At 47.1% G+C, this 25,615-nt stretch overlaps 1 protein-coding gene across 1 annotated transcript in view; it reads right to left on the bottom strand.

Annotated features, from left to right (window-relative positions):
* LOC127008910 (homeobox protein Hox-B1b-like) overlaps nucleotides 1-23,999 on the bottom strand; it is a 44,623-nt gene extending 20,624 nt beyond the window's left edge. The window contains exon 1 of the mRNA XM_050881389.1: nucleotides 23,402-23,999. Within this exon, the coding sequence (XP_050737346.1) occupies nucleotides 23,402-23,990 (589 nt within the window). The 5' untranslated portion in view covers nucleotides 23,991-23,999. The remainder of the gene's footprint in view (nucleotides 1-23,401) is intronic.
* Nucleotides 24,000-25,615: the final 1,616 nt, after the last annotated feature.

The raw sequence follows: 25,615 nt of genomic DNA on the forward strand, positions 1-25,615 counted from the left end.
TTCTGGGGAGGTCGTTTAGATATGACTTGAAAAATGTATTAGACGGTTGTTAAGTTGGTCTACCTACGCGATGGTGCTTCTGCTAATGATGATGCAGATGATAGTAATGAGAAAGATGATGATGATGATAATGAGGAGGAAGAGGAAGAGGAGAAGGAAGAGTTTGAGGAAGAAGAAGGAGAAAGACGAGGTGAAGATGGAGGTTGAAGTGACCGTGCAGAGGAAGAACAATAACAAACAAAAATACCAAAAAATGAAGAGAAAAAGCAAAAAAAGAAGGAAAAGAAAAAAATGAAGAGCCAGACAAGAAACACAGGGGAATATGCAGGCAGGCTAGTGAATAGAAGAGAGAAGGAAGCCTCAGGGATGGGGTGGTGGGTGGGCGGGGATAGAGTAAGGAGGGGGGTGGGAAGGGGAGGGGTGGGTGGGTGGGCGGGGGATAGGGTAAGGAGGGGATGGGGGGTGGGGGGGTTGTGGGGGGGCGGGGGATAGGGTAAGGAGGGGGTGGGAGGGGAGGGGGATGGTGTGGGTGGGTGGGGTGGTGGGTGTCATCCATCTTGCTGCTTTGGCGGTGTGGGTTACCAAGGTCACCCGCCTCCTCACCAGCCGCAGCCGCTCCGCCAGAACCCACAAGAGCCTCGAGCCCACGTAACACAGAACACAGAACCCACCTAACACCACGGAGAAAAGAGCCCCCTAGAACCATCGATCCCACGTAACTCATAACATATCGTCACCCTCATAAAATAATCGCCTAAGTCATTTTCCAGCGATTTCCAGGTTTTTGTCTACATCAATTTTTCAACATGTGACGCCCATTTCTGTAGAGTTGCCTTCGTCATTCAGGGTTTGAGTGTTCTAGAAGTGGCCTTTTCATTTCTGCCTAAATCTTAAGTCGAATGAGATGATGACAGTTCTTTTCTGATTTCTGGTAAAGTAGAAAATAATGACTTAGGCGGTTTGTTTACCAAGGTGACGATATAATCCACCAGAAGCCATGTAAACCATAGCCCGCCAGAACTCTCGAACCCACGGGACACACAGCATATAACCCACCAGAACCCATGGAGTACAGAACACGCCAGAACCCTCGAACCCATGGAGCACAGATCGCAGAACCCACCAGAACCCCACAACCCAACACACAACACAACTAACTAGAACTCTTGAACCCTCTTATCAGCACCACATAACACCACTCAAGAACCTCCCATAATCCCTAACCTCTTTTAACCCTCCCCCACTACTCGAGGCTTTTGTAAACTACTTTATTTTATGGTAAGAAGAGGCAGACCGAGCGCTGGAAAAAAAGCACACACCCAAAAAAAAAAGAATATAAGGCCCGTAACGCGTTGATCATACATTAAAAACAGAAGTTGTCAGAAAGGAATATCAAGAAATGCTTAGATTTATCGATACATACCAAAGCTTCATCACGAGTAATATGAATGCTCTAAAGTAGCTTCTAGGTGGCCCTATTAACTCTTTAAGACCTCCTTATGAGCTACAGGTGACTTCTTCGAGGATGCTAAGAAGTGCACAAATGAACCCTGAAAGTCACTGAATGATTCCTGAGGATTAAGTGAGTACCAAATTCGTATGCTAATATTCTTGTTAGCTACACAGTGTCCTTGAGACATTCATGAATAAAGCATCAGGACTAATCACCCGACTTACTAAAAAGAGAAAGATTGCATTGCTTGAAGTCTCATAGAAAGTAGGAAAGTCGTGAATGCTCTTGCTAATATTAAGTGAGGTGAGGTGGACGTCTTAATTAAAGGGATTGCTGATGATGGATGTTTTGTGGTTGAGGTGTAAGTGGAGTCTAGATTTCCCTTACATGTGGTAGTGGTGTGAGAGTATGGACAATGGTTACGGTGATGGTGGTGGAAGTGGAGGTGGTGGCGTTAATATCATTCACATTTGTGGTACTATTGTTGGAAGGCGGTGGTATTGTTTAAGTAATGATACTGGTGGTAACTGTGATGACTGAAGAAGCCAGGTTAGTAGCCACAGTACTGGTAGCTCGGACGTAATAGAGGAATGGTTCTGGTGTGGTGGTTGTGCTTCATAATTTACTGTTAGCGTGGGAGTAACTTAATAATGGTACTGGTGACGGGGGTTATGCATGGAGGAGGCAACGGCAATGGTTACATATAAATAATACAGGTGGTGCTGGTGGCTGCGGCGACGGCGATGGTAGCGGCGGCGGCGGCGTGGCGGGGAGACACGGCCGCAACAAGGCGCGGAGGGTCTGGTAGTGTCAACAGCGGCCAGCGGGGCGGCTGCTGCCTCGCCCGTAATTACCCAACACTGTTTGTCCTCTGCCAACACGGCCGAGCTTTGGGCCGCTCGCCACCGCCGCCGCCCTCGCCTCCACCCTACACCGCCTACCCCGCCTCGCCTGCCGCCTCCCTACATTGCCCATTTCCTCCACCCATTCCTTTGACCCCGCCTGCTCACCTTTCTTCCCGCCCTCACCTCCACTATACGCTGTTTACCTCCCTCCACCCACCACTGCCTACCCCTCCTAACCTCCCTACACTCCCTACACTGCCCATCTCCGTCATTGCCCATTTCCTTCACCCATTCCTTTTACCCCCGCCTGCTCATCTTTCTTCCCGCCCTCACCTCCACATTGACTACCTGCCTCCACCATACACTGCCCTCATCTCCTCCACACTGTTCTTTTCATCCTTTCCTCTCATCTCTCTCACCTCCACTCTTTGCTGTCCATCTCGTTTGTTAGGCGATGTAGTTTTTTTTTTATATATATATATATATATCTTTAACATCTAAGTTTCATCCTTTTCATCCAGATTCTTCAACGTTTTTTTGTATTAATTTCTTCACATTTCATTCTTTTATTCATATCCTTCATTTCATCATCTTTTAACTGCCGCCTAATACAATCCCTAATCTCCATATCCTATTTATTTTCATTTTCATTCATTTCATTCTTTCCATATTCTAAACCTTTCCATTAACCCTTCCACCCATTCACTTCGGCCGCCATTACCCAATCATCACTTTCACCTTCTCTAATTCGCCCTTACCTATTCCTTTCACCTTGCTTGCCCACCTCCCTCATTACCCATCCGACCTGCCGGCGCCTGCTAAATGTACTCAGTAACCCTAGCCACTATTTTTCCTTTCACTCTACCTACCCGTTCCTGTACCCTTTCAAGTTCCTCCAATCTCCATTTTATCATCATTATCTCTTTTTCTTATTCTCTATTGCAACCACTCCTCAATACCGACACTCATTTCTACTCACCTACCCGACTACATTTCTGCCTTTCTTCCATACCTCTATCCTATCTAGTTCCTCTATTCTCCATATTATCATCTTCATCTTCTTACCCTCTATTCCTACCTCTCTTCATTACCAATACTTTCTTTCCTACCTACCGATGCACCTACCTTTTTACCTTCCTTTCATATCTCTATCCTATCTAGTTCCTCTTCTCTCCATCTCATCATCTTCATCTTTCCTTTCTTCCCTATTCCTACCTCTCATTATCAGTGCCGTCCTCTCTACGTGTTCCTACCTATACCTACCTTGCTATCTTCCTGCCCGTCCACCTCTCCCATGCATCACTCCATTCACTATCCATCTCCTTTGACCACATTACCCATCCACCTCATTGTCCTTCACTCCTATCCCTCTTCCCTTTCACCCCCCTTCCATGTGTGTACCTCCCTTACTACCCTACCTATCCTTACCTGTCATGCGCAACGTCTTATTTTCCGTAACCTCTGCATCTAATTACGTATCAGCGGTCACTCGAGTAGCTAAGATAAAAAAAGGATGAATATTGCTCAAAAGATATTCCTCCAAGTCCCTCCCCTCGTTGGTCCGTCTCCTGTTTCAACACAGCTGCGTCTGGCAATCGATTACTGAGCGACCTTAAAAAAACGGACAGTGAAGGAGAGGTAATGAAGCGGCTCGTGAATCAATTGCTACCCTCGAAGTAAGACGTAAAAAGAGGAAGCCTTGTTGGAGAGACCCTTGAGAGTACAGCACACGGATGATTAGTAGAAACGCGAACCGCAGAGTATCAACAACAGCGGTAGTGGAAAATAAGCCCTTAAAATAGGAAACCATCTGAATAAAAAAGGTGAAGAGACCCTTGCGTGGAGGTCCACCACACGGATGATAAATAGAAACAGCGACCGCAGAGCATCACCGACAGCAACAGGAGAAGCAACAGCAAGAGGCAGAGGATAAGACATTAAAATAGAAAACCTTGTGGACGATAAACAGAAACAGCAACCAGAGAGCCATCAACAATAGCAACAGAAGCAACAACAGCGGGGGAGACGGAGGACATGGAGGAGGAGGCGGCGGTGGTGGTGGTGGTGGCGGCGGCGGCGGCAGATGTGTGTGCTCAGGGATCTGGTCTACACGACGCACGGCCTCACCACCGCCACTCAACAGCGACCGAGCAAACAGAGTCAAGGATCCTTCACGTCTCTCGCGGCCACGACCCAGAGCCTGTGTGATCCGGGCCCGCCAACGCCGTGTAAAACGCTGCGAGTATCCTGTGCCTTGAGGAGACTTGCGAGGGCGATAAGTGTTGACTCAAGTGCGAGGTGCTGTCACGCTTGTTTTGGGATAACGTGTACTTGCTGGGGGTCAGGGCGGGGCGGGAAGGGTGAGGTGTAACAAGACGAGGTAGGGCAGGGAAGGGTGAGGTGTAACAAGACGAGGCAGGGCAGGGAAGGGTATGGCGTGGGGCAGGGCAGGGTTGACTTCAGATGCCACGGCTTATTAGAAGGACGTAATGGGTCGGAGCGGAGTGGGGACAAGGGGAGACAGCGAAGAGGGAGGCAAGGCGTGTAACAGGTCAGGACAAGGTGGGAGAAGGAAAGACAGTGAAGAGTTGGGGCAGGGCAGGGCTGACTAGAGAGGGCACGGCTTATTAGAAGGACGTAATGGGTCGGAGCGGAGTGGGGACAAGGGGAGACAGTGAAGAGGGAGGCAAGGCGTATAACAAGTCGGGGTAGGGCATCACGAGACAGCAAAGGGTTGGGGATGACTGACTTGAGAGGGCACGGCTTATTAGCAGGACATAAAGGGGTAGGAGGGTCTTTAATTACACGGGACGGTTTGCATTGGTACATACGAAGGTGCTGCAGCGCGGGAGGGTGAAGAGAAAGGAGAGGGGACGAGAAGAGAGGTGAGGTGAGGAGAGGAATCGGAAGGAGAGGAGTTAGAATGAAAGGGGAAGGATAAAACAATAATACGAGAGGGGGCAGGAATAATTACAAGAGAAGGAAAAGAAGAAAAGTAAGGAAAAAGGAGAAGGAAAAGAAGAGAAGGAAGGAAAAAGGAACGAATGAGAGAAAAATATATTCCGTGAAGAAATGAAAAGTAGACAAAAAGAGTGTAGAGAAGAGAGGAGAAGGTTTTTAGATGGAGGAGAGGAGGAGGAGGAGGACGAGGAGGAAGAGGAAGAGAAGGGGGAGAAGGAGGAGGAGGAGGAGTACATGGGAGGTGGGACCTTCCTTCCTTCCGGGGTCACATAGCATCAGGTCAAGCTGGTGATATTTTTTCTCTCTCCCTCTCCCTCAGGACGATCATTCATTCCTTAGTGCTGAGTTATGTAAAGCGTATAGAAATTTATTACTTTACCGATGCCAATTATAAGGAGATTACATTTTTTATTAGTACAACAATCCAGCAGCGAATAGGCATATAAAGAAGCAAATAAGGTAATAGTTTAAGATTAAAGTAAGAGCCTGAAAGGAATTTAAGGAAGGCAAGGAAGAGAGAAGAAATTAGAGTAGGGAAAAAGGGAGGAAGGGAAGAGAAGGGAGAAACGAGGAATGAGGAAGGGGGAGAGGAGGGGAGGGACAGAGAAACGAGGGAGAAATATAGCGGAGGAAAAGGTGAGAAAGACACGAGGCGGACGGCGTAAGGGTGGAGGGAGGGAGATGAAAGGTAGGCGAGGCGGGAGGAGGTGAGAAAAAGGTGAGGCGGGAGGGAGAGGCGGAGGGAGGGAGGGAGAGGCAGCAGAGCAGAGCCGCCCGCATGACAATCACGTTAATTAAACAAGACCAGTGAGAGAGAGAGAGAGAGAGAGAGAGAGAGAGAGAGAGAGAGAGAGAGAGAGAGAGAGAGAGAGAGAGAGAGAGAGAGAGAGAGAGAGAGAGAGAGAGAGAGAGAGAGAGAGAGAGAGAGAGAGAGAGAGAGAGAGAGAGAGAGAGAGAGAGAGAGAGAGAGAGAGAGAGAGAGAGAGAGAGAGAGAGAGAGAGAGAGAGAGAGAGAGAGAGAGAGAGAGAGAGAGAGAGAGAGAGAGAGAGAGAGAGAGAGAGAGAGAGAGAGAGAGAGAGAGAGAGAGAGAGCGCGAGAGAGCGAGAGAGCGAGAGAGAGAGAGAGAGAGAGAGAGAGAGAGAGAGAGAGAACCACGCGGAAGTGAGGCTAAGACTGGTATAGGCACTAGGAATCTCTCTCCTCCCTTTTTCTTTTTCTCGTCTTCCTCTTCCTTCTCCTCCTCCTCTTATTTCACCTCGACCTCTTCCTCCTCTTCCTCATATCATATTCTTTGCCTCGTCTTCCCTTGGTCACGCCGCCTTCTGCACCTGACCCCTCATGCAACAAAATCTAATAAGAATGACCGCGACTCTCCTCCTGCTCCTCCATGTCACTCTCAGGCAAAGAAGTGACTTTCCAGGTTCTATTGCCACTCATTTCTGATCGGCGAAGTAAAGAGACACACACTCAGACAGACGGACTCTTACTTTTCTTGCAAATAAAAACTTTTGAGTTGAAAATAAAAATGCGTGTAGGTCATTAACATTTGAATGGAGTGGAATGTTTTAACTTTCACAACTAATTTTTGGGCATTTTCTTTTTATTTAGACAGAAAATAGTGTTAAAGAAAGCTTATTGTATTCATGGTCTTTCTGTTTGATTTGCTGTATCTATTTTGATGTTAGTAACTGTTCTCTTATTAATATGTAAGGTTATATAAAGTTAGTAATTAAAGGTAAGCGGCAATATGTAAAACTGAAATACCCAGAAAAGCAAAAACAAAAACAAAACAAAAAATAGTAAAACCTGAAGAAGTGAAAACGAAACTTATGTAACGATGCAGGTGAAGAACTAACGCCAAAAAAAGGGGGTTTACATTTCCGTCCCGGTGTGTGAAAGGTGTTTACGGGGAAAGAAAAATAAGAGAAACATGGAGAACCGAGACGAAGGGGAGAGGAGATGCAGCTGCTGGTGACGACTGGTGGCAGGTGGTGGTGGTGGTGGTGATTATGGTGGTGGGGGTAGTGGTAGTGGTGGTGGTGGTAGTGGTGGTGGTGGTGTATCAAGGCGACTGGCGAGACGATTTTTTTCCTTTTCTGTTTTTGCGTCTAATATTTTTCCCCTTTTTTTTCATGTGACCGTCTGGGAGAGTTGCCAAAGTCCCAGAAACCCACGATTACACCATTTCAGTCGCTCTTTAACTAAAAATAAACTATAGCAAAAGGATATATATTACTTAGCCACGTAGATGTCACCAAACGAATGAAAAATATATAAAATTAATCATTCATTCTCTCATTCTCGTCCTAATAAACTGTTTTGGGGTATGGAAAATGAACAATAAACGACAAACTAAACTAATGACATAAAGTTAAGCCAACCAAGGTCACGAACACACAAACACACCCTCGGCTTCATCTTAAAACGCAAAACATTTAAACCTGCAACTCGAGATCCCTTTTACGCAGTCCCCCCTTGGCCCTCCTTCCTGTCTGTCCCTCCCTCCGCCTCCACGTCAGGTGCAGAGAGCGACGTGAGGAAGGTTACATGAGAGCAATAGAAGGCAAGGCAAGGAATATGATATGAGAAAGAAGCGGTAGAGGAGAAATTGGAGTTGGAGGAGGAGTTAGAGGAAAAGGATGTACCGAGGAGGAGTAAAATTAGAAGAGGGAGATGGAGAAAGAGAACGAGAGAAAGCTTCCCAGCCGAGCCCGTTCCATACACAGCACAGAGTACCGCCCCGCCCACCCTTTTACCCTCCTTTCCTTCCTTTCTAACCTTCCCTCTTCCCCCTAACACCTGCTCGCCCCGCCCACTCACTTACTCTCCTTTCCATCCTTTCCAACCTTCCCTCTTCATCCTCCCCTCACACCTGCACCACCACCATCACCTCTACCATCACCAAAGCCTTAATTACAGGGCTTCCTAAAATCCCACTCTGGTCCTTTTACTGACATTTTACTAACCGGAGTGTTCGCCATTGATCGCCACTTCCCTCCGCCCCCTCCGCCGCCGCCCCCGCCCTTGCAGCCATCCATCACCACCACCACCACCATCACCTCCACTATATCCATCATCACCACTACCACCAATACTATAATAACAGGTACATCCCAGTTTCCTTCCATTGCGCACTATCACCGCCACCTCCAACACCACAATCACCACTACCAGCAACAAAAGCGAGTGGCAATCATAATATCAAGCCACCATCACCACCACCATCAATGTCAGCACATCCATTTTCCATCACTGGCACTCTCATCACCATTACTTTTACATATTATTGACGTTAAATTATTCCTGCGAGGTGAATGATTAATAATGTTTCGCACGGACGTTTAAGAATTTAACTATCAACACCGTCATCTATTTTTGTCAACAGTTAACGCATTGGTAGCGTGTACACGGAAAGCTGAGCCAGAACGTCAAAGAAAGGAAAGAGAGAGCGAGATAGAAAACAACTCCATCATGAGGGTCCTTTTTCCCTTTCTTTGTGGTACTCGACATATTTTTGCAGAATATTGAGCTAAAAGGAGGGATATGAAGGAATGGAAGAAGGGGAGTGACAGGCTTGAAGTATATATAGTGGAGTTAACGTATTCAAATGCTTGAGTGAATGGGTTATGGGAATGGATGGTACGGGGAGGCGGGATGGCTAGCGGACAGGGGGGACGGGGCAACAGAGAGAGGACTGGCCATAAAGGAGTTGACCTGCATATATTTTCCATTTTCTTATAACACGGGTTAGTTGAGTGCACGTAAAAATTGTTCCAGTATATGATAGATTATAATGAAACGAACTGAGATTCATTAACGAAGGAACTGAATGCCTTTTAAATCCGTTCCATGCATCTACGGTCCCAAAATGACCCATAACCCTTCTTTCCCCCCTATTCCCTTCCTCCCCATGCACTTCCCCATTTCATCGCCCCACCATCTTCACTTCTTCCACCTCCATTTGCACCTCTCCACACCAGTCATCTCTTCCACCCTGACCAGAAAGCCGCAACCCTTCCACTGCAAGCCTCATGACAGCCGCCGCGGGAATATGTGAAACTGCAGCGGATTTTTTTCTTTCTTTCTTTTTCTCCTCACGCGGCGGAGGACGAAGATCAAAGACTCGCCTGACATGCAACGCGCGGCACGTCACCTCAAGGACGCGCGACTCAGGAAACGCGACGATTAGACGTGGAAAGAAATAAGTAAATCCGTAAATAAAAATACGTACATTCTCTCAGGCAATTTTCAAGGTAAGAGACTGCGTGCGTGTCAGGAATTCACGCACAACGCTGATAACTTTCTCTAGATGAAATCCGAAATCAAATATGACCAAGATAAAAAAAAACTAACGTATAGATAAATGAACAAAAATATAAATAATGATAAAATATTCGCACGGAGATACTGAATAAATGAACAAATCCATCACACAAGAGGGATGAGTTTACAAGTAGGTGCTCTGCTGAATAAGAATAACAACAACAAAAATATATGATACAAATAAACAAACCGACGAATTTACAAACAAGTTCTGGGATCTTGTAATCTGTACTTTTACTTCTTTGACTGAGGAGGAGGAGGAAGAGGAGACGATGGAGTAGGAAGGGGAAGAGAAGGAGGAGGAGGAAGGGGGAGGAGGGTGAAGTAGTAGGAGGTGGAAGGGGGGAAGAGGAGGAGGAGGGAGAGAAGATCTTCAGAGACAGCATCAGACACCACCATCAGGAACTTGAGACCACACAGCACACGATGCCCCAGGACAACCCTTACCCCCCTCCTCTTGCCCTCTCCCCCTTACCCTACCCTCCTCCTACCCCTTTCCCTCTCCCTCTATCTTCCTCCCTCCACCCTCCCCTTCTCCTCCTCCTCCCATCTCCACCACCAGCAGGAGGAGGCATAGGCATTCAAACGCCCCCTATAGGCAGAGAGACGCCCCCCTCTGAGCAGCCGGAGCGTCCCCCTCACCCCCCCTGCCCCCTCTAAGCGACAGCGGATACCGGAGCTCTGTCATTAATCATCCCTCGGAGACAATTAGCCGTGAGTATTTTGACTTCGGGAATGGATTCATATTTGCAAAGTGATGTATGTGTGGCCGAGGTGTGTCGCTTGACGGATGGGTTGGAGAGAGCTTTAGCGAGGGGGGAGGGAAGGAGGGGGGCGAGAGCTGACAGAGGAAGGGTAGGGGGGAAAGGGGGGCAGACTGAGGGGAGAGAGAGGAGTGAAAGGAAGGTGAGGGGGAGAAGAACGAAGAAGGCTCAGAGGAACGGTTGAGGCGAAGGAGACATAAGAGAGATTGGGTAGAGGAGTGAAGGAGGCATAAGAAAGAGGGAGAGGAGGGGGGAATGGGAACAGGGGGAGGGAAAGAAAGGAATGAAAAAAAGATGAGAGGGAGAAGATTGGGGAAGAGAGCAGAAAGAGAGGTAGGGCAGGGGCGAATGAGAACAGGAAGAAGGAAAGAGAGGAATGAAAAGAAGATGAGAGGGAAAACACTGGGGAAGGGAGGAGAAAGAGAGGTAGGGTAGGGGCGACGGGGCAAAGAGAGGGGGAGAGAGGAAAAGAAATTGAAAGGAAGGCGAGGGGAGAGGGGGATGGATATGAAGGGATGGAAAAAGGGGAGTGACAGGCTTGAAGTATATATAATGGAGTTAACGTATTCAAAGGCTTGAGTGAATGGGAAATGGGAATAGGGGGTAAAGGGGAGGATGAGGGGCATGGGGCAGCAGGAAGAGGACTAGTTATATGGGGCAGGGCACCGAGAGAAAAAAAAATGGTGTACAGGACAAATATTTAAATGCTAATAATGTTCTCGTAAAAAAAAAGGTAAATAGCCTTCCCAAAGCACATAACTAACAAGAGCACAAAAAAAGAACAGTACTGGGTGTATATTCTATAAATAAAATCGCTTATCGTTGAGATGCAAATTCTGTATAACCAATGACGTCTCTTTTTCTATCCGTCTATCTATCCTTCTGTCTGTCTATCTATCTTTCCAAACCACCCGCAAACCACAAACACAGACCATCTAAAGCCCAAACCAACTGACCGACCACATTTCATTTTCAAAAGCAGAAGAAAACGAAGCGAAGTGGGAGGAGCTATTGACGGAGGGTCGGGAGGGAGGGAGAGAGGAAGAGACAGCCGAGGAGGGGCGGCCAAGGTGGAGGGAAGGAGGTAGTGATGGAGGACCACCGCGCCCACCACCTCCATGATTAATGATGCGAGTGTCACCTCAAATTAATGACTGTCACTGAGCGGCATCCGAGCTGAGTGGCGGCGGCGCTTGTGGGGCGGTCAGGCCGAGGTGGTTAGGGCCTTAATGCAGCGTTAGTTACTCTTATCACCTCCGTACAAGTGTAGTGGGGGGGGGGAGGAGAGGGGGTGTAAGAAGGGTGTCAGGGGTGAGGGGGGGGGGAGTAGAGACAAATAAGGGGAGGGAGGTGAGGGAGGGGTGTGTGGGAGGTGAAGAATGTCCACAAGCTATATAAGGAAGGAAAGAGGGACGGAAAAAGGGATGGAGGAGAAGGAACTTAGGGTAGAACAATGGTAGATATATATATACACGTTGAAATGAAAGGTATAAAGGGAGAGGAACAGAAGAGGAAAGGAAGACTACGCGGCTAGTGATAGCGAGAGAAATAGGGAGATAAGAAGAAGGGAGAAGAAAAGAGCATTGATAACCCTCCTTGTGCTAGCTAAAAGGCGAGGAAAAGGAGGCTACGGGGCAAATGATGGAGGGAGAAAGAGGGAGATAAGAAGAGAGGAAGAAAAAAGAGCAATAGATAGCCCTCCATGTAATAGCTTAAAGACGAGGAAAAGGAGGCTACGCGGTTAGTGATAGAGGGAGAAAGAGGGAGATAAGAAAGAGGGAGAAGAAAGAGCATAGATAGCCCCTCTTGTAGTAGTTTAGAGACGAGGAGAAGAAGACAACACGGCTATTCCAAGAGAGAAAAAGGAAGATAAGAAGAAAGGAGAAGAAAGAGCATACATTCAACCCTCCTTCCTTGTACTAGTTTAAAGATGACAAATCAAACTCCACAGACGACAGAGAAACCGACACAAACAAGCTCATGTTCAAATCTCCGGGCTCATTATTCACTCCCCTTCCATACCTATCGCCCTCACTCCCCCGCCCTTCCCTCCAGCCCTCCTCCACGTCCTTAGCGGCGGAGAGGAGGCGTTGGGGCGTCGCTACAAAGGAGGAGACACACCAAGCCCTCATAGATGTGTTGTGTGGGGCGGCGGAGGACAGAAGGGAGGGACATTACACGGGTCGACACAAGCATTAGTCTTCCTGCCCGGCTGAAATTTATGATCTTAGTGAAGGGAGACGCGTGTTCAGGAGGAGGAGGAGGAGGAGGAAGAGGTAGGTAATGGCGCGGTGGAGTAAAAGGAGAGGGTATTGTGGCGCGTAAAATGGTGGTGTGGTGAGGTTCTTGAAAGCCTGGACCATTTTTGTGAGGCGGCAGCTTTCTCTGTCTCGCCTTTCACTGCGGACACAGGTAAATCTTGACTCACGCAGGTATACGGTGTGTGTGTGCGTGTGTGTGTGTGTGTGCGTGTGAAAAGCATACATGGAAGTGAACCTAACCTCGTAAATGTAAAATGACACTACTACTACTACTATTACTACTACTACTACTACTACGACTACGACTTCTACTACTACTATTACTACTACTACTACTACTACTACCACTACTAATACTAACACACATACATAATACCAAATGATACACAACTAATTCATGATCCAACGCACTACCATATCTATAAATAAACACATGCAGGTGTGAACTTCCTATCACTCTCAAGATCAAGGAAGCAGATAACCAGAACAGCGGCGGGGGCGAGGAGGGGGCGAAGACAACTGATAAAAGATAAGCGACAAAACTTTAAACGTGGACAGACGGGGAAGCAAATGGAGACAGATTGGACGCCTTTAGTGGAGACGGGACTCACCTGCCCTACTCATTAAGCCAACGGTCCTCATCCCCCCAGCAGCAACCAGCGTTATATTTATGGTCCGTCCGGGTGACAAAAAGTGGAGTACGGGATCTGCAACTTATCGTAATGCATGGAAGTATAAATGATGACAATTTGTGAGATCGAGTTTCTAATCAATACTAATCAGACGCCAGACTCTGTGATGAATGAGAAGGTAAATGAGGCGGACAGTTACTGTGAACGTGGTATTTATTAATTTGCTGTTTATATAATTAACTTTTTTTTACGACACGGCACGAATTGAGTCAGTCTTCATTTCCTGTACTCCTCCCCTTTTTCCGCCTTTTAGCTGCATATCATTTCATACTGTAAGAACCCACATCATCTACAAAACTATCGATTCCTTACGCACAAGAACCAGCAACAAGCAGCTAACAACTAATATTTCTAGAACTTATATTTCTCTTACCCAAAATGACACACCGGTTATATTCCAAAATCACCTTAAAATCATATCCCCACGTCCACAAAACGACGTCTTTACACTTGTTCCGAAGAAATACATCAACTACAACCCATATTTCAATTCATATCCATCTCTTACCTTCCTAATTTCCCTTTCCCTTCTCTAACTGTAAAAGTCAGACCTCTTCCAGAAAGCATGACACACCTACCAACCAAAAAGTCTTCCCTCTTCCCTTCCTCTAAAAAACACCCTTCACGCCCCTCCCAGCAAGTCAACCACAGCTACCTACCTTAAAATCCTTCTTCTTCCTACCTAAAAACCCTTCCTCTCCCCTTCATCTAAAAACCACACCCTTTACACTCCTCTCGTCTAGCCATACACCTCTCCCACCTACCTCAAGACCCTTCCCCCGCCCCCAGCGCCCCTCCTCTCGGATCTGGTGGGTTCGAAAGCCGCTCAATCACTGCGGGGACCATGTGCCGAGATAGAGATCGGCGGCATTCACTCCCTCGTGTGTGACGCGGCCCACGTGGCGATGTAATGAGCTTAGCCTGGATGCGGGGCTGATAAGGAACGATGCCCGCTGCCCCACTAAGTTCATACCCCGACACGCCCCGGCTAGTCCACCACGCCCTGTTGCCCGACCACATCCCTGCCCCATGCCACACCCCTGCTAGTTAGCCATGACCACCACGCCTCTTGCTAGTCCACCACACCCAACCATGACCCTACTCAGCCACGCCCCTACTAGTCAACCACGCCCTCTTTTCCCCGACCATAATCATGCCCTCTCACACCCCTTGCTTCCTCGAACATACCCCTACTCTGCCAGCTTACCCACGCCCTGTTGTCCCACCATATCCCTGCTCTGCCACGCCCCTGCTTGCCTATACCACGCCCCTATGCCCCATCTCGCCCCACCATCTGCTGCACAACCGTTTCCCTGTCTCTGCCTCATCATGCCCCTGCCCACGATGCCCCTCCTTTTGATGTCAAGTCGCAATGCCCTCGTCTACTCTTGCGGTCCTGGGAAATCGCTCTAAGGTCTGGAGGCTGGTGTGGGTGAGGGATGGTTTGAGTTATGAGGTGACAAGGGTGATGGGTTGAGGGGTTGGGGTCGTAGGAGAGGGTAGAGTGGTCAGTGGTTAGGATTACTGCTGCTGGTGCTGTTGGTTTACTTTTTGTTATTATATTTTCCGTTGAAGTGAGTTTTAGCTTCAGCTCTTCCTCACTTTCAATTAATATGCAATGTTTTCTGATCGTGTTTTTTGTGTCTTTTGCTTCAATAGATTTATTTTACTATTTTTACCGTATCAACACGAATTAACTGTATTTGAACTTTTATCACAATCATCCATTCATATTTTATCTCATGAAGAATATAGATAGAAGAGAGAACTGGGCCAGGTCTTCGCGTCGCCGGGATGTTGCCAGGCCGCCCCGGGAAGACCCTGAGTGCCCCGAGTCGAAGGGACAAATTTGTTTAGGTTTCGGAGGCTTGTTTGTAAACAGAGATGACGTCACGACACCTCCGTCCCCTCTCCATCCTAACCCCCCTTGGTCTCTGGACTCACGACTCTGCCTCCACCGCCACCACCACCACCGCCGGAAGAAGAGTCAAGGCCAAGACACCCACACATTAAAGGAAGGAACAGTTTTAGGAATCCGTTGGTCAGTGTGGGCGTGACTTACGTGCTACAAAAAGATTATAGCGAAGGATAAAGGTTCCAACACTCATACACACGAAGGGAGATCCGATTCTATAGTGTGATGGACGAAAGGAATGGCTAAAGGTAGGTGAGGTAAAGTTGGGGGCATACGCTATAGCTGCGCTTGGCCTCGGTGCTCATCTCAGCTGCATTGACCCTTGAGTCTGTGGTGGGGGGGAGGTCATCACCCTTGGACATCCGGGTTACCACAGTTTACCTTCCCCAGGTTTCCCCAGGTACCCATTTATCGACCAGCCCGAAAAGGAGGTTAAAGGCATATGGAAAACGGGGAGATTAAATTATATAGTGAAAAAAGACCAAAAAGGAACGATGCACAAGAATGACTTCGTACGGTTAGGGATTCATGCACAGAGTAATGATATAGAGAACACACATTTGGTCTCCCTCTCCCTTCACCTCCCCCCACCCACACGCAGCTAATGCTCTCTTCCTTTGCTTAGCGGATGAAAGTGACTGAAGATTACATACGAGTTACACTTTGCAGCTTTTCTTTATTCTCATGTAACTTGGAATTCAGAGGAAAACATATTACTAAGGCCGATGAATCTTCTACACTAAAGACCATCACGGAAGCAAACATCCGCGCTGAAGAAAATAAAAAAAATGGGTGATTGTTAAAAACGCATTAGGGCGACGGTGCAGGTGTGGGGGAAAAAATAATCGACATAAAACCCCGAGAACCACCAGCCAAAAAAAGTAACAAAAAAAATTAACACACCGAGGGGGAGACGAAATAACATTAAGCGAAAGAGTTAGACCAAGAAGACCAACGCCCCGTGACGGCTCTTTTTATGCAGACACGCCAGTTTTGTGTATACTAGACCCCCCCCCCTCCAACCCCCCTCCTACCCCCCCCCCCCCCGTTCAACTCCTTCGCGTTCCCCAGCCCCCAACTCCTCCCTAGTTCAAGCTCATCCCCCTTCCCTAAACCCCCTCCTGCTCCTCCACATCCCCTCCATCACCCCCTCAGCTTCTTCACATCCCATACCCAATCCCACTACAGCTCCGTTCATCCCCCCACCCCCAACCCCTCCCTAGTTCCTTTCATACCCCCGCTTCATCACCCCCTCAACTTCTCATCCCCATCCCCCTCCTGCTTCTCTACATTCCCCCTACCCATCACCCCTTCAGCTTCTCATTCCCCAAGCCCCATTCCCTTAACGCTCCTCCTCATCACCACATCAGCTCCCCCTCTCGTCCCCTTCTCTTCCCCCCGGGCTGCCAGAGACCCGCAAGAACCATTCCACACGTAAAAAGGACGGCAAACAGCTAATCGACGGGAGAGCAAATGTGTCCAGTGTTGGGGCGCCACGCACTCCGGCACACCCAAACACCGCGGTCATGCCTACCCGCCACCGCTGAAACCCGCTGCCGAAAATCATGCGGTTTCGAGCACGCGTCGCGGCAGAACCACCCCCTCCCCCGGCCCGCCCCCTGTATGTAGCTCCCCGTCTCCCTCCTCCGTCTTCCCGCCCCCGCCAGGTAGCGATGAGAATATATGTGAAACAGGGCGTGCGTGATCGAAGGGGGGTAGTTAGGCAGGTGTGTGTGTGTGTGTGTGTGTGTGTGTGTGTGTGTGTGTGTGTGTGTGCGTGTCTCTCTCTCTCTCTCTCTCTCTCTCTCTCTCTCTCTCTCTCTCTCTCTCTCTCTCTCTCTCTCTCTCTCTCTCTCTCTCTCTCTCTCTCTCTCTCTCTCTCTCTCTCTCTCTCTCTCTCTCCATCAACTTATTATTCTAAGGGAAGGTAAGGTTGGGTGTATATGCTACAGCTGCGCGTGGCCACGGTGCTCATCTTCGTCGCATTGGCCCTTCGAGCTTGCGGTGGGTGAGAACCCATTACCCCGGGCCGCGGGCCATTGTGAAGTCTTGAACTGCTACAGTTTACCTTCCCCTGTTTTCCCCAGGTTCCTACTTATCGACCAGCCTGAAAGGGGGGATAAACAGCTGGGTGAGCTGCACGCCGACTGCCCGGGGCGGGCTTCGAACCCGAGCCTGCAGAATCGCAGCTAGGCTTTTCAAATACTACTCAACGGAGACGTTTATATATATATATATATATATATATATATATATATATATATATATATATATATATATATATATATATATATACACACACATACAACAATGGTCGTTGCAGATTAGTGATCGTAGGTCTTGGATGACGTCTAAGCCTTAGGATACACTCGTGCAGCGTCAGATCGTGCTGTTAGCCTACATGTGCTTTTATTATTTTTCAGCACGCAACATAAAAAAAGAACAACGTAAACATCAAATTCATCACGAGCTACATGAATAAGAATGCCGCAACACGTGGCCTATACAATCATAAAAACTAAATGAAGACAGCAAAAAAAATAATCGATGTTTGATGATCCATGAAGAATGGAAAGGGTGAGGAAAAAAAGGAACACGCCTTGTTCCCCGCGACAGGCGCCAACACGCCCCGCCGGTATCGTGTTAGTATCGGGCGCGGCGACAGAGGAGCCACAAAGGGCTCAATGGGGCTCAGGCCGCCGGTGGCCTCATCATTAGCTTCGTCGGGCCGCCGCCCTCGTCTCCTGGCGGCCCCACCGCCGCCCCGCGTCACACGTCGCTCCTCACGTCACTCGACGATCACCGCTGCCTTCCATTTAAATGATCGTTAAGCTCATTGGCTCATTATAAACCCTTACGGTGTCCTGCGGCTCACGAGCCCCTTGGGCAACTAGAAAGGGCATTCTCAACGGCGAATAGCCTGCATGCTGGTTTTCCTAATCAATTAATATTCATGTGATATCGGTACTCTTTTCTGTGAAGACTGGGCCTCACCTTAAAGTATTTAAAAACTATTAATATGTTGTCCAAATGTCTGATAAGAAATCAATACTTTAAGACATTAACTACATTTTTCTGTTCAACATAATGAGACCAACTTATCTGTCAAGGTGGGAGAAAATACAAATGGAACTACATGTTTAACATTGCATAAAGAAGAAAAAAAATAATGGAATATTTTTTTTTACAGCAAAGTAAACAGCTCAAAGGCAAAAAAAAAAAGGAAACAATAATGAAAAAACAGCCAGCTACTCACTGCTCCTATAAAAAGCGTTCAGAGAAGCGAGAGGTCAATTTCGGGAGGAGAGGAGTCCTGATACTCTCCTCTTGAAAGAGTTCAAGTCGTAGGCAGGAGGAAATTCAGATGAAGGAAGATTGTTCCAGAGTTTACCTGCGTGAGGGATGAAAGAGTGAAGATGCTAGTTAAATCATGCATAAGGGATTTGGACAGTAAAGGGATGAGCTTTAGTAGAAAGTCGTGTGCGGCGAGGCCGCGGGAGGGGGGAGGCATGCAGTTAGCAAGTTCAGAGGAGCAGTCAGCGTGAAAATATCGATAGAAGATAGAGAGGCAAAATGGCGGCGGAATTTAAGAGGTAGAAGACTATCAGTATAAGAGGAGTGGAGTTGATGAGACGAAGAGCCTTAGACCCCACTCTGGCCAAGAGAGCTATGTGTGTGGAGCCCCCCCACCCACACCCACACACACACACGTGAGATGCATACCCAGATTATTTACAGATAATTTTACGTTCTCGCAGTTCTTTGTGTTTATTTGTCTTATTTATGTTGTATACACTTTTACTAAATATGTAATTATACGGCAAGGACTTAATATATTTTCGACACATTCTATTAATAAATAAATTCTAAAAATTGTCTTAAAATTATTCTTTCAGTTACTTTAATAGAGCAAATCAACAAGTAGCACCGCTAGATGGCCGCCTGATAGCGAAGGAGCTGCGCGCGGCGGCGCTAGGTTGGGACCACGGCGGGCCGGGTACACACACACGGGACGAGGACTATATTGAGGGTATTTTGAGCATTATCCCTTGGCTGGCATGTTGGACCCGGGCCAGCGAATAATTGGTTATATTTGTATTTATTTTACGCAAAAAGAGAGAAGAACGAGACACTGAATGCCGCCGCTATCTTATAAATATATTCCCCAACGAAATTATTTACAGATAATAGTACGTTCTCGCACTTCTTTGTTTTTAATTGTCTTATTTAAGTTATAGACTCCTACTAAATATGTAATTATGCGGTAAGGACTTGAATATATTTTCAACACATTCTGTTTACACACGTAACGTACTGAATAAGTCAATAAGACGTCTGTGAGAAAATAATATGAAAAGACCAAAGTAACCTGCCCCAATATTCATCATATGGCAGACCAAAGTTTACAGAAAGTGTCCACGTGCCTCACATGGATCGCACTACGATAAGGGGCGAAGCAGTAAACGTCGCCTAGCAGGAGACGGTGGCGGCGGCGGAAGAGGCGGCGGCCAAGGAACGGAGAGAAAGGCGGCGGCGGCGAAAGTCTCGGCGGGCAAGGAACGGCGGGGGAGGCGGCGGCGACGACGATAGGGACCGCCGCTGCCTCGGCCTGTCACGGGTGCCGGCCACGAGACTGCCGCTGCCGTACTAGTGAGCACAGTAGTGGGAAAAAATGGTGTGTATAAGCACGCAGGAGATACAGTGTATATGAGTCAAGACGGAAACAAAACTGAATATTAATATTAAGGAAACGGCGTATCATGAGCAAAACAAACACAGCAGATAAGAACGCGTCAAAACACAGCGACGAGCACCACCGGACGACACACAGCTATTGGCCACGACGGAGGGCGGTGACGGGCTTTTGGGAATAAGACATAATCGTGAATACTTGACTGTGAGGAGAGCAACGGTAACGGCCTCTTTTGCACGACACTGTTTGCTAAGGGAGGCGAGGGTCAACACGCACGTAAAAATGTCCCGCGATCAAAGGGCGTCTTAATGAGTGACGGAGACGCTCCACGCGCTGTTCATCATAGTGACAAGGGAATATTTGCACCGCCCTGTCCCCTATTGTGTGTGTGTGAGTGTGTGTGAGTGTGTGTTCGCACAAGCACACACACACACACACACACACACACACGTATATATATATATATATATATATATATATATATATATATATATATATATATATATATATATATATATATATATATATATATATATATAAAATAATCTATTATCATTATTATTATTTTTATTATTATTTTCATTATTATTATTATTATTATTATTATTATTATTATTATTATTATTATTATTATTATTATTATTATTATTATTATTATCATTATCAATATCATCATCAATAATAGTAGTAGTATTGTTATTATTATTATTATTATTATTATTATTATTATTATTATTATTATTATTATTATTATTATTATTATTATTATTATCATCATTATTATTATTGATATTGTTATAGTAATGATTCTAATGACGATAATGATAACAATATATATATATATATATATATATATATATATATATATATATATATATATATATATATATATATATATATATATATATATATCTATATGCTAAAAACTTTATGAATTATTGAACGTTTCTTTAGACAAAGCAAAACAAAAGTAACTAAGATTCTAATTCACATCGGCTTACTAACTCGCCGGGGAAAAAAGAGGTAATCTTGTGATTAGTCAGATTTGAGATTAATTTTCAAGATAACAAGAAAGCTGTCGAGTGTTGATAAGACTCTGCGGCAGTGCAGTCATTAGGGTCACAGCGTGGCCAGTGAGCGATTTGCTTTTATATCACAAACTGAGCACGATCGATACTTTACGATCTTTTTCGCCACGGTATTGTGTGAAACAAAAATATATGGAATACAAATATAACCTCCCAAAAATGTAATCAAATACTATGACTGAATTTTAAATAGACTCTTATCAATAATACCTTTTATATAACACTGACCTTGGTTGAAATCTAATGAAAATTAAGAGGGTTCGGCCGCATAAACACATCTCATTTCCAAAAGTAAATGATGCCTGAATGCCACGAACACAGTGCCCGTAGCGCCAACTGATAATAAAAACACCAACACGGGGAATTGACGTGCAGAGAGAGGCAACAACGAGGAGCCACAAGGACTGCACCCACGACGTAACACAAGAACAACCCACAAGCAACACAAATTCAACCAAGAGACTACAGACACACACAGACAGACACGTGGAGCACAAAAAGACACACCAAGATACACACACACACACACACACACACACACACACACACACACACACACACACACACACACACACACACGATACATTTTGGGAGGTGATTGGCAATGTGAGTACGTGGGTGAGTGCGTGCGTGCCCATACAGCCGAGGAAAGAGTAATAGGGCTTTATCTTTGCGGTGTGCAGCGAAATGTCTTCCGAGAGTGAGAATTTCCCGCCTTATCGCCCGCCTGTCCGCCTCAAGGAGTGTTATCGCCGTGCGGGGGTGAGTGAGTTCCGCCGGTGAATCAAAGTCGCTTGTAACTCATTTTAAGTCATGTTGCTTCATTAAAGGTTTCAGTAACAGTTTTCTTCGATATTTTTGTTACGTTTCGAGTTTCTTACATAACTGCCATTTGTTAACTGTTGATACATCTGTAATTTCATCAACATATTCATCCCACAAACGATATTTTCTTGAACGTCCCGAACTTTCTATAAATTGATCTGAACAGTTTTTTGGAGGGTTAAAAAAATTAGAAGGGAGAAAATTAAATAAGTATATCCATTAATAATGCAGGAAACAAACAAACAAACAAAAAATAAGATGACGGTAATGCACATGATTAAAGGAAGTGAGTTTTTCAATATCCTTCCCTTGATCTCCCTTTGCTTCAAGCCTCACCCTTGCTGGCCCCTCGTCCCTTGCTCGCACATCCACACATCTCCCCCTGCTCCTCCCCTTCTCCTATCTATATATCACAAAACACACACACAGACACACACACACACACACACACACACACACACACACACACACACACACACACACACAGTCCAAGCTATTTGATGTTTAAAGGGCATCACTTAATACCAGTTTGAGTACATTATGTAAGGCACCCTATGAGAATATTTGGCGCATTGCTTGGTTTTCTGATTGAAATAAAAAAAAAGTTAATTTCTGAACAGTGTTTTGATAAAGATGGATGTTGTTCAGGAAACATTACATATATAGAGTGGACCATCATTCTAAGCTATTAAAATTAGATATTTTAATTAAATTAAGTGGCATATTTTTGTTACACATTAACAGTGACTTTGAAACTCTAGGTGGTTAATTACGTGAATTTCAATATCTCATTTCGATCTCGACATCTTTCAACATATGCGACAAAAGTTTTTAATTAAATAATTTAGTATAGACTTGGACAACAGATGAGTCTACCGTCAAGGTCTGGGTGAACGCTAATACGCCTCGGCCACACGGGGCGGGCTGCCTCGCTGAGGGGGCGCCGCTCCTTCCATCGCTTAAATGTAATTCCTGACACTTTCCTCCGGTTTTCAGGTTTGATAATTCCGATAATGTTTTGCCGACGAGTTACTGACGAGATGCAATTATATGTTTTTTTCTGTGTGTGTGTTTTGCCTCAGCCGAGATGTGAACGACGAATTGTGAATGAGCTTGAAATATGCGCTATATAGTTTTAATTTCTGTATACTTGCTTACACATTTCGAGGAAATGGTTTAAATGTAGTTTACACTTAATTAATTTTTGAAGCTACATATTTCAGTCCCTAGTTTTTGATGACATATGATTCAGCTTTGATATGAAAAGAAACGAACACTAATGAGCTCCCATAGCTGATGAAAATCCCTGATAACGATATCGTCCCCTACAACAGTGCCGCGCCGCGCCGCACCGCGCCGACCCCCTGCTGGCATGCCGCTGCACCGTGAGAACTGTGGCTCATGCGGGTGTGCCGCCGCTCAGGTGTACGTGTACGTGGGTGTGTGCGCCTTGTGAGGGCGTCGTGTGTGCACGTGTGAGAAGGAAGGTGGCACGCACAGGTCACCACCACCTAGGAGGAATGAAGGCAAGAAGGCGTGTCAGAGGACGAGGAGCTTGGCAGCCGCCGAGGGCGCCTTACCTGGCTTTGGTACGTTCCTCTTGACCTGCATCCACTTGTAGGTGGGCACGGACTGCTGCGGCTGGTGGTGGGGCAGCGCGTGGGGCGACCCTCCCATCATGCCGCCCACCCCACAGGCATCCCGCACGCCCTCGTGGTGGGCGTACAGGCCCATGCTCATGTGTCGGTACTGGGCGGCGGGGTCCAGGTAGCCCGGGTAGCCTCCCGCCCCCGCCGGGGACATAACGCCCGTTTGGCCGCCCACGCCGCCCGCCACGGCCGCCGCCTGCACGGCGCTCGTGTAGTCGTAGCTCTGCGAGACGTGGTGCTGCGTGGCTGCCATGCCGCCCGCAGCGTGGCCGGGGTAGCACACGCTGCTGTAGTCATCCAGGTTGGTGTAGGAGGAAGGGACATGGGCGTCCTGTAGGCTCGTGTGTTGCGGGCGATGGTGGTCGGTGGGCGTGAGGGCGGGCGGGATGTAGGTCTGTCCCTGCACTGCCTCGTGGCTCTGACACTGGCCGTAGTAGTGCTGCAGCTCGCTGCAGTAGGGCTGGCTGTGGTAGCCGGACTCGGCGTTGCACACCCCGTACACCATGTTGGTGGTGTTCATGGGGCCGCGGCGTCCCTCATACTGACCCGCCGCGCCCGCCGCCCCCGGCACCCTCCTGCGCCTGGCCCCGCCCACACGCCGACACGCCCCGCCCACACCACAGGTACACACGCCGCACGCTACACTCATTCCCTCACTCACGCTACACTTCCTCATAACTCTTAACACACTTCTCGCAGTGTTACAATGGCCGGGCAAACAATCACGGCTCAGGGGGTGCAGGGGTGACTGACAGGCGCGTCCGCGCCCGCGCACACACACACACACACACACACACACACACACACGCACACACACACGCACAGACACACACACACACACACACACACACACACACACACACACACACACACACACACACACACACACACATACACAAACACACTAGCATGGCACTTACTCCTCTTTTAGAGACGACACGAGGAGTGACCCGGGTCACACACCGGCACCCTGGCAGGCGGCATGTTCACCGGCACTTACTCCCCACGCCCCTCCTCCCATCACACACACACACACACACACGGAATATCATGACAGTATTATATAAGTTTAACGCCGCTATTTTAGGATCACGTTCCTTATCAACAACAACAAATAATAATAACAGTCCCCGCAGCTGTGGCGTTCCCTGCTGATAAGGTGTGACATGAGGCCCGCGGTGCCGCCGCCACGCCTCTTAGATCATCCACAGTTGTATCAGTGAGTCATTGGCAGTGAAAGTGATTGACTCCGGCCTTCAACAGACTCGGGTCGATCAGTCAAGTAATTGTTTGCAGTCTTCTTTCCCTGACGGCGAAAGACGGCCGGCCCCGCCCCGCCCTGCCTCGCCCACTCATTCATGCATCAGGGCCATTCTCCCTCATTTCCCTCACTTCGTACACCTCATGCAAATTTCTGAAAATATCAATGAATGTCTTCGTTCTCGTGTCACGGATATTTACTTAAAGAAACGATAATGTAACGTCTTCCAGCATAATTAGTGCATACATTTCATTGTCCCATTGCATTTCTACTCAAAGTCATTAATAGGCATTTCTTAAGTAAATAATTTATCAAGCGCATGGTTTCTCGGGGGCAAAATAATTTTTTGTTATGATTATGTCTGCTGACAAGTCATTCAACTCAGACTGTTACTTTTTAGACCACAATACCTGCAAAAGCTATACAAAATATGAGAAACTAACACAAATAACAGTTTACCCTCCGCACTAAAGGATAAAACTCGATTATTTATGGAATTCGATGTCTCTCAAATTGGTAAATGGCTTAAAATCAATGACCTCTTAATTGTTTCCTTAATTGCTTCTTCTCTTGCGCCATAAACACCTAAACAGCAAGTACCATGATGCGCGGAGTCCCCCAAACAGTGTCCACGCCTAGTAGGAGCAAAGTACACGGATATTACTATGTGTGTGTGAGTGGAAAACTTAATGAGGGTTACCTGTCCGTACGAACACAAAGCGGAGCAAACATCACCTGTCTCTCTCTCTCTCTCTCTCTCTCTCTCTCTCTCTCTCTCTCTCTCTCTCTCTCTCTCTCTCTCTCTCTCTCTCTCTCTCTCTCTCTCTCTCTCTCTCTCTCTCTCTCTCTCTCTCTCTCTCTCTCTCTCTCTCTCTCTCTCTCTC

Source organism: Eriocheir sinensis, chromosome 39, assembly GCF_024679095.1.
Source record: "Eriocheir sinensis breed Jianghai 21 chromosome 39, ASM2467909v1, whole genome shotgun sequence".
In the NCBI taxonomy this organism is placed as follows: Eukaryota; Metazoa; Arthropoda; class Malacostraca; order Decapoda; family Varunidae; genus Eriocheir; species Eriocheir sinensis.